We start from the raw sequence: 17,275 nt of genomic DNA on the forward strand, positions 1-17,275 counted from the left end.
CCAGAGACTAAGTCCGAATCAAGGTCACGCGTAAAAAGACGACTAAAGCAACCTCTTCCACTAAAATTGCCACATCTGATCAATCATGCAGACCCTGCGTATCTGCGGGACAAACGGTACAAGCAAAAGAAAGAAAGAAAAGATACTTTTACAAATAAATCCATAAAGCTTTGTCAGCGTGGCCAGGAAGGATTCAGGACTCACACTCATAGCAGTGAAAGTTCAAAAACATTACAAAATAAACTTTTTTACATGTGAAATTTCATCATTTTTTCGCTTACTATTGGCTACATTTGTTGCTATAGGTACACTTTTCTTCAGAAGTAAGACAGATTGTTCGATGAATTTTGCACAGCATACAAACCATACTTAAAAGGTGTATGATTGAAGATATGCCATGTTCGGAAGCTAAACATTATGTCCTAGGCTGAAGTCGAGAAATAGCTTCCTTCAAACAACTGAAGCAATTACATCATCACCTTCCGCTCGTCGAATAAAAGTGTGGCGAAACAAGACAAATGGAAATAATAACCAAAACCTATAGGAAGAGCCCGCTGCCGATTTCCAAATACCCTACCAGACGTGGAAGGTTTTGAAAATACTGTGAGCTGGAGTGACGCAGTGCAAATCATTGATCACAGAGGTAAGAGGTCAAGTAAACATAGTCCTTAGCCTGGCGACCATTTGTACACCATTCGGAAGAGCGGGCATAGTTTAACTATCGAGCAGCCCAGTGTTAAAATTTAAACATTACACACTTCCTTCAACCCAGGCATATCGGTTGATCCTTTCGCATTAGGTGTGGTCTAGAGTGGACGTCAAGCGGCTTATAAAAAGCATCATTTGTTCATAAGTGTTTTCTGAGAGAACGCTGAAACCATGAATTTTGGGTACGAAAAATATTAATTTAGGGGATGGCCACTTCTATAATTTCTGTTCATGTCAGATTGTCGAAATTTTTACCATATTTTCTTAAGATGACGTTCTGGGGAAATCTGAAACTTTTTTTGATATCATTATCCGTTACCGATAACCAGAGATTCAAAGTTACTCTATTTATGCAGAAAACATCAAAAACCGGTTTTCGCACACCGACCCGCAATTATCTATACAAACATTTGGAGAAATTGGTTTAAATATTGTGCGTACATCCTTTAGACATTCATATGGAAACACTAATTTCCCGTTTTCGAAAATTTATATTCGTTATCAAGATACACCAGACAAACATTGATTTTAGTGTACCAAAAGAGCTAGTTGTGAGGATGCCCACTTCTGTAATTTCTATTCATGGCAAATTGTCGAAATTTTTACTGTATCTTCTTAAGATTATGTCCTCGGGGAACGTTGAAAATTTTTTTGATACCATTATCCGTTACCGAGATCCAGTGGTTCAAATTTGCCGTGCTTGTGCACATAAAATACGCAAGTAATAGTAGTATTAGGCGTAAATGTAGTTTTAACTGATATAGTGAACGCATGGCAAAGGTTCTAGGGTCATCGCAAAGTTTCTGAGGTCATCGAACGATGTCTTTAGTGAGCACGTTCTCAGCAATAAAACTGTAAGACTCGCAATCTCTGTATGACAGGCACTTCACGCCTTTACAAATACGCCCAAGGTGGTACTGCAGTGACAGAAAATGGATTAAAGACAGTCTTAACATGTCTACGAACAGCTTAAAATGACTGCCAAAAATTACATAAAACCAGAAATATTAAAAATACAGTAAAATGTTTTCATTATGTTTACACTTTTTTAAGATAAAAATCACAAGCCAGGCGTTTTCGATGAATTGTGATCGTTAAACTAAGCACCTAGGGAAAATGTATATCAAACGATTTTGTGTTACACTTATGTATGCGTACTTACTTGTTGCTTATATGTATCAAAGTATATTCACTCATACTCAGAAAAAAACAGCACACCGTGAACGACTACAGATAGGACGCTCATACTCACAGGTCACGTACATTAGTATATTCTGCAGAAATGATTAGCATTTCAGTCACCTCGGTTCAGCATGTGACCTATTGCCTAGTGGGCACACGGTCCGCCATGGTCCCCGATAACTTGTTCCATGTGTGGTGGCAAGGACGCGTATAAGGCGCGTATGGCGTCCTGTGGTGTAACCATCCATGCTGCATTCACCTGGTTTCAAAGTTCATCTGTGGTGGTTGGCATTGGATCGCATCGCTGTTCCCGTCGTTTCCACATATACCACAAATTTTCGATTGGCGAGAAGTCTAGTGATCTGGTGTGCCACCAAGAAGGCACGTGGTCGTACAGCAACATGTGGTCGTGCATTGTCTTGCTGAAAAATGGCGTCTGGAGTGTGTGGCTACTGGTTGCAGGATGTCATTCAGTTAGGTCACACTGGTCACAACGCCCTCAACACGCAGCTGCTGTGATTTGTGGATGTACCCAATAGCACCCAACACCACAAGGCCATGACTTCGAGCTACACTCCTGGAAATTGAAATAAGAACACCGTGAATTCATTGTCCCAGAAAGGGGAAACTTTATTGACACATTCCTGGGGTCAGATACATCACATGATCACACTGACAGAACCACACGCACATAGACACAGGCAACAGAGCATGCACAATGTCGGCACTAGTACAGTGTATATCCACCTTTCGCAGCAATGCAGGCTGCTATTCTCCCATGGAGACGATCGTAGAGATGCTGGATGTAGTCCTGTGGAACGGCTTGCCATGCCATTTCCACCTGGCAACTCAGTTGGACCAGCGTTCGTGCTGGACGTCCAGACCGCGTGAGACGACGCTTCATCCAGTCCCAAACATGCTCAATGGGGGACAGATCCGGAGATCTTGCTGGCCAGGGTAGTTGACTTACACCTTCTAGAGCACGTTGGGTGGCACGGGATACATGCGGACGTGCATTGTCCTGTTGGAACAGCAAGTTCCCTTGCCGGTCTAGGAATGGTAGAACGATGGGTTCGATGACGGTTTGGATGTACCGTGCACTATTCAGTGTCCCCTCGACGATCACCAGTGGTGTACGGCCAGTGTAGGAGATCGCTCCCCACACCATGATGCCGGGTGTTGGCCCTGTGTGCCTCGGTCGTATGCAGTCCTGATTGTGGCGCTCACCTGCACGGCGCCAAACACGCATACGACCATCATTGGCACCAAGGCAGAAGCGACTCTCATCGCTGAAGACGACACGTCTCCATTCGTCCCTCCATTCACGCCTGTCGCGACACCACTGGAGGCGGGCTGCACGATGTTGGGGCGTGAGCGGAAGACGGCCTAACGGTGTGCGGGACCGTAGCCCAGCTTCATGGAGACGGTTGCGAATGGTCCTCGCCGATACCCCAGGAGCAACAGTGTCCCTAATTTGCTGGGAAGTGGCGGTGCGGTACCCTACGGCACTGCGTAGGATCCTACGGTCTTGGCGTGCATCCGTGCGTCGCTGCGGTCCGGTCCCAGGTCGACGGGCACGTGCACCTTCCGCCGACCACTGGCGACAACATCGATGTACTGTGGAGACCTCACGCCCCACGTGTTGAGCAATTCGGCGGTACGTCCACCCGGCCTCCCGCATGCCCACTATACGCCCTCGCTCAAAGTCCGTCAACTGCACATACGGTTCACGTCCACGCTGTCGCGGCATGCTATCAGTGTTAAAGACTGCGATGGAGCTCCGTATGCCACGGCAAACTGGCTGACACTGACGGCGGCGGTGCACAAATGCTGCGCAGCTAGCGCCATTCGACGGCCAACACCGCGGTTCCTGGTGTGTCCGCTGTGCCGTGCGTGTGATCATTGCTTGTACAGCCCTCTCGCAGTGTCCGGAGCAAGTATGGTGGGTCTGACACACCGGTGTCAATGTGTTCTTTTTTCCATTTCCAGGAGTGTATATGTCTTGTGCGGATGCAATCACTATGATCCCGAACGCCCTGTTTACGCGAACCAAAATGCGGCCATCATTTTCAATCAAACCGAACCTGGATTCAGCCCAAAACGCTATTCTGTTCTCAGCGACGTCGTTCCATACACCACTGCTGTCTAGCATGCTTCTGCACATACGTCAAAGATAGGCGAAGAAGTGGACGACGCACACGTAACCCATGCTGTAATAAACGGCGACGGACTGTCAGCCCTGATAGTGTACAACGTGTTCCATTGTTCCACTATTGTGCCAGAGCCATTCGGATGAGGTGTCACGGGGGTGGTATGGGTGGTGTGACATGTCCCATCTCGTGGTGTTCTACGGTCTTCCGTGAACCACTCTGCACACACCCGTTGCACTGCTGTAACACTTCGTCCCGCACGAGAAGCAATTTCCCGGATGGATGCATCACATTCTCTCATGCCAGTAATGCGCTCTCTTTCAAACTCACTGATTTGTCGGTACGGTTCGCGCATACGTCTGTGAGGCATCCTGCACGTCTGCTAAAGTCAGACTGACCTATTGCCTTCGGGGTATGGCGACAACGAGAGCAGCAGGCACATTTTGCCTGTAGGTGATGTAGCACCGCGATATCGATGTTGACCTTGAACCCGCCGGCCGACATGTTTAAAATGCTAATCATTTCTGCAGAACATAGTAATGTACGTGTCCTGTGAATATGAATGTCCTATCTTCAGTCGTTCAAGGTGTTCTGTTTTTTCTGAACATGAGTGTATATGTGACAAAGTATATAAATAAACTTTCCAAACTTACTGATCCATCGAATAAACAGCACACTCTCCTGTAGCAGGGAAAAGAAGAGAAAAAGAGGAAAAATGCCCCTGTCGATACACAAAAAAGGCGACTGTGTTCCTGTTTAAAAGACTCTGACAGAAAAGTCGGGAACCAACTGCTTCAGTCCTCATTCCGACGTCCTGTGAATATAGACGCGCTTTTCGTGCTGAAAGAGAGTAACGGAGAGACAGTGAAGGTGGGAAAAAAACTGTGTGAGTGCGAGAGAGAGAGAGAGAGAGAGAGAGAGAGAGAGAGAGAAGAGACAGCGATGATTGGGGAGAGAAAATGATAGTGAAAGAGAAAGAGAGACGGATGGGTACGGGAGTAGTTGGAGCAAAAGAGAGAGAAGGCAGTGGAAATGAAAAACACAGACGAGTGGAGAACATACATAGGCTTGGGGCATCTAGAAGGTCCGAAAACGGCGAACTTCAACAGTGCCAAATTTTTTTTTAGGAAAGCTGAATGAGGACTGAAGCAACTGGTTCCCCACTTCCTCTCAGAGTCTGTTAAAGAGGAACATTCTAGCCTTTTCTGTGCTTCGACAGGAGGATTTTGGTTGTGGATATGTTTTGAATTTCAAATACCAAAGTACGACTCACGCCCCGTCCTCACAGCTTTGCTTCTGACAGTACCTTGTCTTCTACATTCCACAATCCACAGAAGCTCTCCTGCGAACCTTACAGAACTAGCACTCCTAGAAGAAAGGATATTGCGGAGACATCGCTTAGCTACAGTCTGGGGGATGTTTCCAGAATGAGGACAGGGCGTGAGTCGTGATTGGGTAGCTCAGATGGTAGAGCACTTGCCCGCGAAAGGCGAAGGTCCCGAGTTCGAGTCTCGGTCCGGCACACGGTTTTAATCTGCCAGGAAGTTTCATATAAGCGCACACTCCGCTGCAGAGTAAAAATCTCACTCTGGAAACATCCGCCAGGCTATGGCTAAGCCATGTCTCCTCAATATCCTTTCTTCCAGGAGTACTAGTTCTGCAAGGTTCGCAGGAGAGCTTCTGTGATGTTTGAAAAGTAGGAGACGAGGTACTGGCGGAAGTAAAGTTGTGAGGACGGGGCGTGAGTCGTGCTTGGGTAGCTCAGATGGTAGAGCACTTGCCTGTGAAAGGCAAAGGTCCCGCGTTCGAGTCACGGTCCAGCACACGGTTTTAATCTGCTAGGTAGTCTTCATATTAGGCTCGTGGATGACTTTGTAGCGTTTTTGTTCTGTATTTTGGTATTCCGGTTGCTGTGGGTTTGTTTATCGACTTTCATTTTTTTATTTGTAGTTTACAGTTGCTATTTCAGTAGCCGGCCGAAGTGGCCGTGTGGTTCTAGGGGCTGCAGTCTGGAAGCGCGAGACCGCTACGGTCGCAGGTTCGAATCCTGCCTCGGGCATGGATGTGTGTGATGTCCTTAGGTTAGGTAGGTTTAACTAGTTCTAAGTTCTAAGGGACTAATGACCTCAGAAGTTGAGTCCCATAGTGCTCAGAGCCATTTGAACCATTTTGCTATTTCAGTTTACATATTTTCAGTTTATCAATCGGAGATAGTGAATGGATCTAGTGGACGCTAAAAAATGGAATGCCAAGTGGAGAAATCGGAACATTTCGGACATATTCTTGTGTCTTAGTTCAATAGAGGGGTGGCGGTAGCGGAGGCTGCCAGAAACGTTTGCGCAATGTATGAGAACAATGCCATGAGACAGAGCACGGCAAGAAATGGTTTTGTCGTTTTAAGGAGGATCGTTTTGACATAAGTCTTTCCACGTTCAGGAAGACATTCGGGGTTTGATGAGGATCGTGTAAACGCATTAATCCACACTGATCCACGTCAGTGTACTCGAGACCTGGCAAATGTGATGAACTGTGACCACTCCATCATCCTGAGACATTTGCATGCAATAGGAAAGGTTCAAAAATCGGGTGTATGAGAATCGCATGCTCTAAGCCAAAAATCACAAACATCAACAGTTGGCCAAATGTGCATATCTGCTTGCTCGTCGTTGACTAGCTCGCGAAGAAAACCGACTAATCCTATCTTGTATCGTTACTTGTAACGTGAAATGGTTTCTTTCTGCTAACGTAAGGAAAAGAAAAAAATGGTTGAACCCAAACAAAGCAGGGACTCCCCGTACAAAGACGTGGACGCATGCACAATTGATAATGTTATGCATCTGGTGAAACACTGACGGTGTGGCGTACTACGACTTGCTTCTCCCAGGTGTAACCATCACTGCTGACACTTATTGACAACGAATTAAGATGTCTTGCAGACACAGTTCACGAACAACGACCAGCAAGGCTGCGTGAAGTGGTTCTACTCCACGACAACGCCCGCCCGCATTCTGCTGGACTGGCAAGAAACACTGTACAGAAATTGCGTTGGGAAGTCATTCCGCACCCATTTTATTCACCTGATCTTCTGCTCTCTACAGAACACTCTTCAAGAAACTTCTTTCCCCGATGAAAATGTGCTCGACGAGTTGTTCGCCTGAAAACCACATGATTTATACAGTTGCGGAATCGAAAAGTTACCCCAGCGTCGACAGACTGTTGTAAATAGTGAAGGGGAATATATCATTGATGACAGTGTTTATTAAACTTATGGAAAAACGCAGACAGCCTATGCAGCATACCAACATTTAGGATGGGACTTGACTGCATCTGACAGTTCCACCAATAGCTGAAGAACGATTGTTCTCGTCTGTCCTAAAGGCGTGTGAGCAGTGCGCTTGGGCATTGTAGAACAGTGTCTCCTGCCGGAAACGGCGCCTGCAGCTCTGAATGTTACCAAGAATCAGCGACGCGTAAGGCTACGGCTCGTAACGTCACACCACTGTCGACAGCATTACTCTTTATAGCAGTGGTTTCCAACGTTTCTGATATCACCCTGGAGTCCAAGCAAATATTAGCTAGTATCCCCCTCCTCCCTCCCACCACCGTCGTCATTAGCGCTTAACTACAAATTACGCTGGGAATGAACTTTGTTTGAAGACTTATTTTTAAAGTGACGAAAGATAGATGAAATTTAGTTTTGTAGTTATCTTACTGAATCACGAACTAATATGTCAGAGAGACAATTGGTTCTTCTTACTTCTAACAACTTTTTTATAGAATGATAAAGCTATTCTCAGTGAATCGCAACTGCTATCTACAATTCATTCTCTGAGAAGGAAGTTAACGATCCACATTGAGTGAAAATGGCTCTGAGCACTATGGGACTCAACTGCTGTGGTCATAAGTCCCCTAGAACTTAGAACTACTTAAACCTAACTAACCTAAGGACAGCACACAACACCCAGCCATCACGAGGTAGAGAAAATCCCTGACCCCGCCGGGAATCGAACCCGGGAACCCGGGCGTGGGAAGCGAGAACGCTACCGCACGACCACGAGATGCGGGCCATTGAGTGAAGACCTTTGTTACAAAACATGCTTCCTCTGCACCATTCTTTTTTCGTAGCGACACTTGCTTCATTTATACTTTTTGGACTGGCAGAACTTGTAAGACTCAGGCACCTGACGCTTTGTGTGTGAGCACTGGCACTAATAATAATAATAATAATAATAATACAGCAATGTAGTAGCGATTACGTAGTTAGTGTTTCGTTATGCTCTCAGTTAATTTATTTATATATTGCGCAGTGAATAATGAAGCATTTACTAATCCACTGCGATAGAAGACATTTTCATAAGGTGTTTAAGAATATGTAAGAATATCAAGTTTTCTGCCATAGATTCGTAACACAATATAGAAAATATGTATGTAGTGGGTGGACTGTGTGAGAAAGAAGATGTTGACCGAGCGAGGTGGCGCAGTGGCTAGACACTGGACTCGCATTCGGGAGGACGAAGGTTCAACCCCGCGTCCGGCCATCCTGATTTAGGTTTTCCGTGATTTCCCTAAATCGCTCCAGGCAAATGCCGGGATGGTTCCTTTCAAAGGGCACGGCCGACTTCCTTCCCCCTCCTTCCCTAATCCGATGAGACCGATGACCTCGATGTCTGGTCTCCTTCCCCAAAACAACCAACCAACCAAAGAAGATGTTCATACATTCACTTCGCAAGCTGTAGTCAAAGACTTTTCTTTCTACCCCTCAGAAAATTTCAGCTTACCCCTTTGGGGGGGGGGGGGGGGTATAGGATAGACCCTGGCTCGTTATATTCGATTAACCCCCGCAGTACCAAGGAGGAGGGAGAGGGGGTTCTTTATGCCTACCTTTTGAAAATATTGTAAACTAGTCGTATATTTTATGTTTTAAAATTATGAAAAAATTATTTATTGTTTTTAATGATTTGTGACACTAGAATCCTTAACTATTTTAAATTTTTCAGTAAAACGCAACCCAAAATTTTATGCCGCAGTGGTGAATTTGACTTTTTGCATCAAATGTCATATTAATATTTATTGTTAAACATGAATATATCTTCAAAAAGTATTTTGTGAATAAAAGGCAATGACAGTTAACGAAATCTGCAATTTTTTTTTTCGGGGGCCCTTAAAGTATCCCTCCTCTCTATGTACATGTTACGGAAAATGCTTTGATATTGCTCAACTTGTGTTGAAAGATATTTTCAGGTTCTGGGTCCTACTTATAGATCAGTACCTGTATAGATAGGTTTTTTTTAATAAAAGTTAACAACAGGTTTAGAAATTAAAGTATTTTTTGAAATTTTTCTTTTAGAGGGCATAAAGTATTCCTCCTTGGTAGTAAGCGTTTTGGAAAATGCGTTGGTATTTCTAGGGATAAGTTCGGCTGATTTTGTGGACCAGTCGAGTTGTGATAGGTGCCTGAGTGTTCGTTAAACAGGAATGTGAGCGTGTAATCTTATGAATACGGCAGTAGTCTTCTTGGAATGTGGAAGTGTCTACTGTGTATTCATGACGAAGATGAAGTCGAAAGGACAATACTTTGTCACAGAGAAAGTTGAAATAAATACCGATGCTCACTTTCATGGTAACGTGAGTTATTCAGTCCAGGACACGTTACATGAAACACCACCTGAACTTAACCATGTGCGAGGGTACAGGAGGATAAAATTATATGGCTTTTGGTCCTGCAGGATACTCGTACACTTTATTCATCCAAATACAAACGTACTGATATTACTTCAGTTTGTTACAAGCGAGTATCCGAGGAATTCCGTATCACGGACACGTTTTTTGCCGCATTTACGTGGGCATTTCATACGACTCACTTTCTCTCCTAGCCAAAAAAGACTTTCTTTTTGTTGTTTCAATGTTAAAAGTTTTCAAAGGAAGGTCTGTGCTTGAAGTATTCCGCGGGACGACGTACGGCGTTGGGCTCTGTCTGTTGCATTTGTGCTGACGTCAGAGTAACTTCCGCGGTGTGCGCAACACCGCGCGTAGCCCAATGAATACCTCAAACAGATATCACGAAGCTCGAGCAGAAACTTGATCTAGTACATATTACATAAATGAATCACTGATTATCAGAATCGTAACCTTACGTAATGGTAATTCGAGGTTAGAATCCATAACGTTTACTCATGCATATTCAGTGCTGAGAGTACAAAAATTTGAAATCAAACAAGATATTCATTGGAATCTTCTAAAACTAAAAATTCTAAGTTTATCTACCCTCACACCTTCCGACACTGCAAATTGAACGCATCGTTGGTGCACCTGATGTCTTATAAAGAGATAAAATTGTGCCTAATCGGGCCAAACTATACGTCTCCAGTCCGCTGCGTTCACTTCTCGTGCTGTTTGGCCCCTGCAGCTTTATGCTCCACTGTGAAGAAGACTTTTTGTGGTGTATCCCACTGCAGTTCCCTTCAAAACATTCACTCACAGCTAAACCTCCAGATGTCAGACACTCAGATCGGTACCAAACGTTGTGTATCGATAGGGTATCAACCAAAACTGCGATTTAGTTCGTACTTTGTCCTGTCGTTCAACAGAACGAGCGTAAACGTTGATTAAAAGTAACACCAGAACCACGGAGAACAGGAAAAGCATAACTGTAGCTAACATGCATAGCTACCGAGGGGAAGTTAGTAGCGCATTAGATCTCTGTATCAAGGGTCCTGGGTTCACGCCATAATGATGCCAATTTTTAGTTTTAGTGTTATGGGTGAATGTGTTGTATGGCACTATTAATATTTCCGTACGTGTGATGCAACTGTTTCTTTATTCTACTGTTCCGATTGTTTATGTTTATTCTGTGAAAATACAAATGCGATTGGTGTCTGTTCTGGCGCACATGTCCGACACAACACCACACCTATCTATAATAATGTACTCTATGGGTTTGCTACTTTCAACTAACGAAGCGAAAGCTTACTTACAAAAGATCATTGCTGCAAACTCCGAAAAGTCCTTTCACGTGCTAGGAAAATGTTCTTCCTTATAACAGTTTCACTTGTAAACATTTAAAAACAATAGTCATCAGGAGAGTTTGAACGTGGAACCTGTGGCATGACAACTATATGCTCTACCAGCTTACCCACGGAAGACCTACAGACACTCATTTCCTATGCTCCGTAGTTCTGGTGTTACTTTTAATTACCGTTGACGCATGTTCTACTGGACGACAGCACATAGTACGAAGTACTTCGGTGTTTTGGTTGATAGCTGTCTACATACAACATTTGGAACCGATCTGAATGTCTGACATCTGGAGGTTTGGGTGTCAGTAAGCGATTGAAATGGTATTTTTCAGTATCTGTTTCTTACGGTGTACTATGCAACTTCCTCGCAATTGCGAGTACGATTAGATTTCATCTCCACAATGAACTGGTGAAGTATGAAAATTTGTAGAGGACCAATCTCCACAATTAACTGGCGAAGTATGAAAATTTGTACAGTACATATCTCCGCAATTAACTGATGAAGTATGAACATTTGTACGGATTTCCCGCTTTACGCAAGCAATCGCCGTAACAACTTCGGCTATCGGTGCACGCCTCCCAGACAGAACAAACCCCCAAATGTACTACTCTATGTATCAGCGATGACAGGGAAGTTACGAGGCAAGCACGCTGACAGCACAGCACAGCATAGAGGAAAGAATACTGGAGTATAGCGATCAAAGCCGCGCCGATTTATACACACTAACACATAACCACCTCAACTCTGTCCTCGATGGGAGATTATACCCTAACCTTCTTCCCATTCATGCATACAAGGCACGTGCGTGCGCTAAATACGGACTTTTACACCTATGCGTGGTTGCTCTGTTTGCTGGTTCCAGGTGTGGGACCCCGAGCTGGCGACGATAGCGCAGCGTTGGGTGGACCAGTGCACGTACGCCCACGACGCCTGTAGGGATCTCCGTAAGTGTTTCGCTGCTTCCCATTCCTGTGCCGCTGCTGTCGCTCCGTTTTCTGCTCGTTGCGTGTGAACTCAGACATACCAGTGTAGTACAGAAAAGACGGTCTAAGAGGAAAAATTGGGTTTTTACTGAGAAAGCTTTCAATTTTTTTCAGTACATACGTAACACCAGCAAAACTTATGAAACCAATCCCGTAGCGGAATTTGTTTTCTACTATCATAACTATACTAAATAAAGAACAGTCGCCTAGATCTCAGTTTCTTTTATCACCGACAACCGATTTCAGCCTGCGCTGCAGATCATATTAAGGTCTGGTGCTGCAAAGTGCAGTTTTTTTTAATCTTTGTTTCAATATAAACAGTATGATACATAACAACCCACTTCCTCACTCATTAGTGGGTCCCAATTCTACATCTAATGTTCACAATTACTGCAGCTAATTGTTATTACTACATGAGGTGTATTCGTATTTCCAATATGGGCATTTGTTGTTTTAACTATTATTATTTGTTCTACATGTAACATTAACTGTTAAGTTATCTACTTGGTTACTATGATAGTATCTATTGTCTAATTCTATGCTAAGTTCTGCATAACATGATACTTAAGAAACTAATCTACACGTCCTGCAACGTTCCAGGTGTGTCAGTGCTATATAAACCTACACTGGTGGTCGTGTCCGTCGACCTAATCCTAGTGGGCATGTCCCTGGCACCAGGCCGGCCCAAGATCTTGAATTTGCTGCATTTTGCCTAGTGTTAGTTTATCGTATTTTAAACCTACATGCAACCTAAAATTCTTAATACTGCAGTCATAATCGGTGCGTTGTCCAGTCCGTGATTGATGCACTCTTTCCTAAATCCGAGACGTGGCGGATCACAGCCTTTAGGCGGCTGGCCAAGTTCGAACTCCGGCGGAACAGGAGAGGTGCGTTTTAGTCGGTGTATTATTCAAATCGTGGTTGTTCCTTAGAAATTCTATTAAAACTTTGGTTGATACCTCGTTGGCATGTTCACTGAGGATCTCAAATGTGTTTTGTTGCCTGTGCTGGATGTACTATTGTCTAAGCCGACATGCTACATCGTCGAAAAGGGGGCACTCGAACACCACATGGTTTGAAGTGCCATGTACAGTGCCACAATCACTCGATGGTGTAGCCTGCTTTCCTAATCGGCGCAGATATGTCGGGTAAGGTCCATATCCGGTGATAAAGTGCAGCAGTCCTCTGGTAGGTTTGAAGTACCTAAGCTGCAGGCGCTCCTTGATGTCTGGTAACAACTCATGAGTTCTGCGCCCACTTTTATCCCCATCCCACTGCTCCTGCCGTACTTCCTCACCCCTTCTTTTGATTTCGACTTTGTCTCCTGCCTGAGCCCTCTTTATTTCAACTATTTTCTACCTGTTATCTTTCTTTAACCAGTACCATGCTGCTTGTTCTCTAATCTTACTGTCAAGAGGACAAGTCCCATTAACATTGATAATGCCCCCCCCCCCAGGTGTCGTTCTGTATGCCCTTACTAAGTGCAGGAGCACGTTCCGCTGCACCCTTCTCACGGCCGTGGTAGGCATGATGCTCGCGAGCCTGTGTGCCAGACTGCCGAACCGTACCCTACAATGGATGTTGTGGTAGAGCTGAATCAGGTCTGCTGGTAGGTGGAAAGGCTTGTCTCTAATTCCAATCAGGTTATTAAGTATTTCCAGCGACCTCTGGGTGACAGTGTCGATATGCGTCGTGTAACTCCATTTCTCATCGATGACTACTCCCAGGTAGTTGTGGCGTCGAAGAATTGGTGAGCCGTCTATTCTTACTGTCGGATTCCTAATAAGTCGTCATTTCAGGATGAAGTAGGTAGACTTGCTAGGTGCTACTGCCATCTTTGCTTTATGACACCACTCTGCCAATACCGACATAGCCTTTTCCGCTTTCGGTTCAAGGTTCTCACTGCTACCACCGCCAACCACCAGCAGGAGGAGGTCACCTGCGTAGGCCATGACCTCTAGTACATCCGCAATATTCTTCAAGTTCTCTAGAAGAGGCTCCATATTAACGTCCCAAGAGAGTGGCCCAGGACAGAACCCTGTGGCCACTCCTTTGTTACCTTTTTACTGATTTTCTCGCTAGGGATAATAGCGAGACCTCCCTTTCTTCACAATAGCTCCTAAGACAGCCACATAGCGGCCCTAGGCACTCATTCTCCCACAGGCAGGATAAGTGTGAAGGCCACCACAGGTTATGAAAAGCGCCACTGATGTCCACCATGATGCCATGTACTTGTACGGGACTGAGCTACAGTCCTCAGCCGCCATGGCGACTGCGTCAGATGCCGATCGCCCCAACCGAAAGTTGAACTGTTTATCACTCATCCCGCACAGCACACCGTGTGCTGTCAGTCTACCTGCTAGCTGCTTCTCAAGAAGTTTTCCCAGCAGGTCCAATAAACAGACGGACGTATAGAACTTCTATACAACTTTACCTCTTTCGGGTCTTGTTCAAATGTGTGTGAAATCTTATGGGACTTAACTACTAAGGTCATCAGTCCCTAAGCTTATACACTACTTAACCTAAATTATCCTAAGGACAAACATGCCCGAGGGAGGACTCGAACCTCCACCGGGGCCAGCCGCACAGTCCATGACTGAAGCGCCCTAGACCGCTCGGCTAATCCCGCACAGCTTTCGGGTCTTGATCTGGCGCTTTCTTTATTATGACCTCGTTTGCCTTCCTCCATACTGAGCCTCAAACACACATTGTACAACTTAGTCAGAGGCGTGATCAAGTGGGGGGCGAGGAATTGCAACACCCCAGTTGAGGCCTGGAGCTGTATTTCAATTTTTGTTTGTTTGACAAAAAAATTTATTTTCGAAAGAAAAACACTGTATATACATAAGTTACAAGGACCAGTTGCTAATGTCTGTTTAACTATATTTTAGCCGCTCGTACAACTCTCAGCACAGACTCTCCCTTTTTACAACAGTGCAACATGGAGGAATGGGGGAATCAGTAATCCAACTTTAGATGGGGAACGTAAATGCCTGATCAGATTCATCCGAGTTGATTTTGGCCCATTATGTGTCGTCTAGGCCAGCTTCGTAGCTGAGTGGTCTGCTTTGATGGTTGCCATGCCGGGTTTTATTCTGGGCACTGGTAAGGGCTTTTCCTTGGTGGGAGGCCTGATACGGGCTGCACTCTGCCTCGTGATGCCAGCTGAGGAGCTACTGGAACTAGCGGTAGCGGCTCTGCAGTCTGGAAAGTCTGCAAAACGCCCGGGAGAGGGGTGTGCTGAACACATGCCTCTGAATACCGCATCCACATGACGTCGCAAGGTAGAGGACAACGCGGCGGTAGGAGACATCCCTGTGATCTCACGGCTTGGACGAGAAGCTCTTTCTTTTTGTTATAGTGTAGAGATCGATAGCACACCACTGCAAAACAATTCCTAATTTAAAAAATCACGAATTTGTGAGTTCTTGGAATACTTGTTGACTGCAATAAAATAAATGAACGTAGCTCGAGTTTATTACATCAGATGAGGTAGGCAACACAAGGAGTATACCTCGCGCAGGATACAGTGGCCGATGGGCAATGACCAGTTTTCGTCCAAAGCGCTGGGCGAGTTCATTCGTTTGTTACAGAATGGAGGCGCGCACACTACAATCCTTCTCAAACGATTTTACAGAAACTATTCGAAAAAAAAAATAATTTTTGCTTTGTTGATAGCTTTATATGTCAGGTTCATGATGATGCGCCCATCATTTCGTTAAAGGTCATAGGTATTGTGGTATTTACGCGAAAGTAAGACGCTGAGCGAAATTCGGAAAAATGAAAAATAGGGGTCGCTATGATTATGTGTTTGGTACGTAATACATAATATGCTGTTAAGTATGAAGTTTAGCTAACATGTTCAACTTTTCTTTAAACTTGGGTAGAGGAATCTGTCTGTCACGAATCTCAAGAAAATTAATCAGATGTAGCACTCTCATTCGCGATCGCGCCGCGCCAGCGGTAAAGCCAGAGTGAAATATTCACAACAGTCCTCATATTTCATAAACGGTTTCAGATATCGAAATGAGATTTTGGCAAACGATAGCACGCAAAGAGGAGACTATTTTACCATATCGTTATTATATACAACTTATTGTCTATTGTGTTATTCCAATAACTACAGATTTTTTTGCTGAAAGAATGTAATTTTTAAGGGTCATCGATAGCTATGGGTTTTGGAACAACATATTTGGAGACATTATAGGTTTTTTTTGTGCAATGGATGTGCTTTTTCATAAACTACTGACTTTAATTTTCCTGAGTTCTTCATTTAAGAAACTTAATAAACCACTGTTTCAGAATTATGTCGCAATTTTGTCTGCACAACATACACTCCTGGAAATTGAAATAAGAACACCGTGAATTCATGGTCCCAGGAAGGGGAAACTTTATTGACACATTTCTGGGGTCAGATACATCACATGATCACACTGACAGAACCACAGGCACATAGACAAAGGCAACAGACCATGCACAATGTCGGCACTAGTACAGTGTATATCCACCTTTCGCAGCAATGCAGGCTGCTATTCTCCCATGGAGACGATCGTAGAGATGCTGGATGTAGTCCTGTGGAACGGCTTGCCATGCACATTTCCACCTGGCGCCTCAGTTGGACCAGCGTTCGTGCTGGACGTGCAGACCGCGTGAGACGACGCTTCATCCAGTCCCAAACATGCTCAATGGGGGACAGATCCGGAGATCTTGCTGGCCAGGGTAGTTGACTTACACCTTCTAGAGCACGTTGGGTGGCACGGGATACATGCGGACGTGCATTGTCCTGTTGGAACAGCAAGTTCCCTTGCCGGACTAGGAATGGTAGAACGATGGGTCCGATGACGGTTTGGATGTACCGTGCACTATTCAGTGTACCCTCGACGATCACCAGTGGTGTACGGCCAGTGCAGGAGATCGCTCCCCACACCATGATGCCGGGTGTTGGCCCTGTGTGCCTCGGTCGTATGCAGTCCTGATTGTGGCGCTCACCTGCACGGCGCCAAACACGCATACGACCATCATTAGCATCAAGGCAGAAGCGACTCTCATCGCTGAAGACGACACGTCTCCATTCGTCCCTCCATTCACGCCTGTCGCGACACCACTGGAGGCGGGCTGCACGATGTTGGGGCGTGAGCGGAAGACGGCCTAACGGTGTGCGGGACCGTAGCCCAGCTTCATGGAGACGGTTGCGAATGGTCCTCGCCGATACCCCAGGAGCAACAGTGTCCCTAA

General features: G+C 45.2%; 1 protein-coding gene across 1 annotated transcript in view; it reads left to right on the forward strand.

The window, feature by feature from the left end:
• Positions 1–17,275, forward strand: part of LOC124795752 (venom allergen 5-like) — a 140,947-nt gene that overhangs the window by 108,198 nt on the left and 15,474 nt on the right. The window contains exon 4 of the mRNA XM_047259835.1: positions 11,920–12,001. Within this exon, the coding sequence (XP_047115791.1) occupies positions 11,920–12,001 (82 nt within the window). The remainder of the gene's footprint in view (positions 1–11,919; positions 12,002–17,275) is intronic.

The sequence above is a fragment of the Schistocerca piceifrons genome, chromosome 4 (assembly GCF_021461385.2).
Source record: "Schistocerca piceifrons isolate TAMUIC-IGC-003096 chromosome 4, iqSchPice1.1, whole genome shotgun sequence".
Lineage (NCBI taxonomy): Eukaryota > Metazoa > Arthropoda > Insecta > Orthoptera > Acrididae > Schistocerca > Schistocerca piceifrons.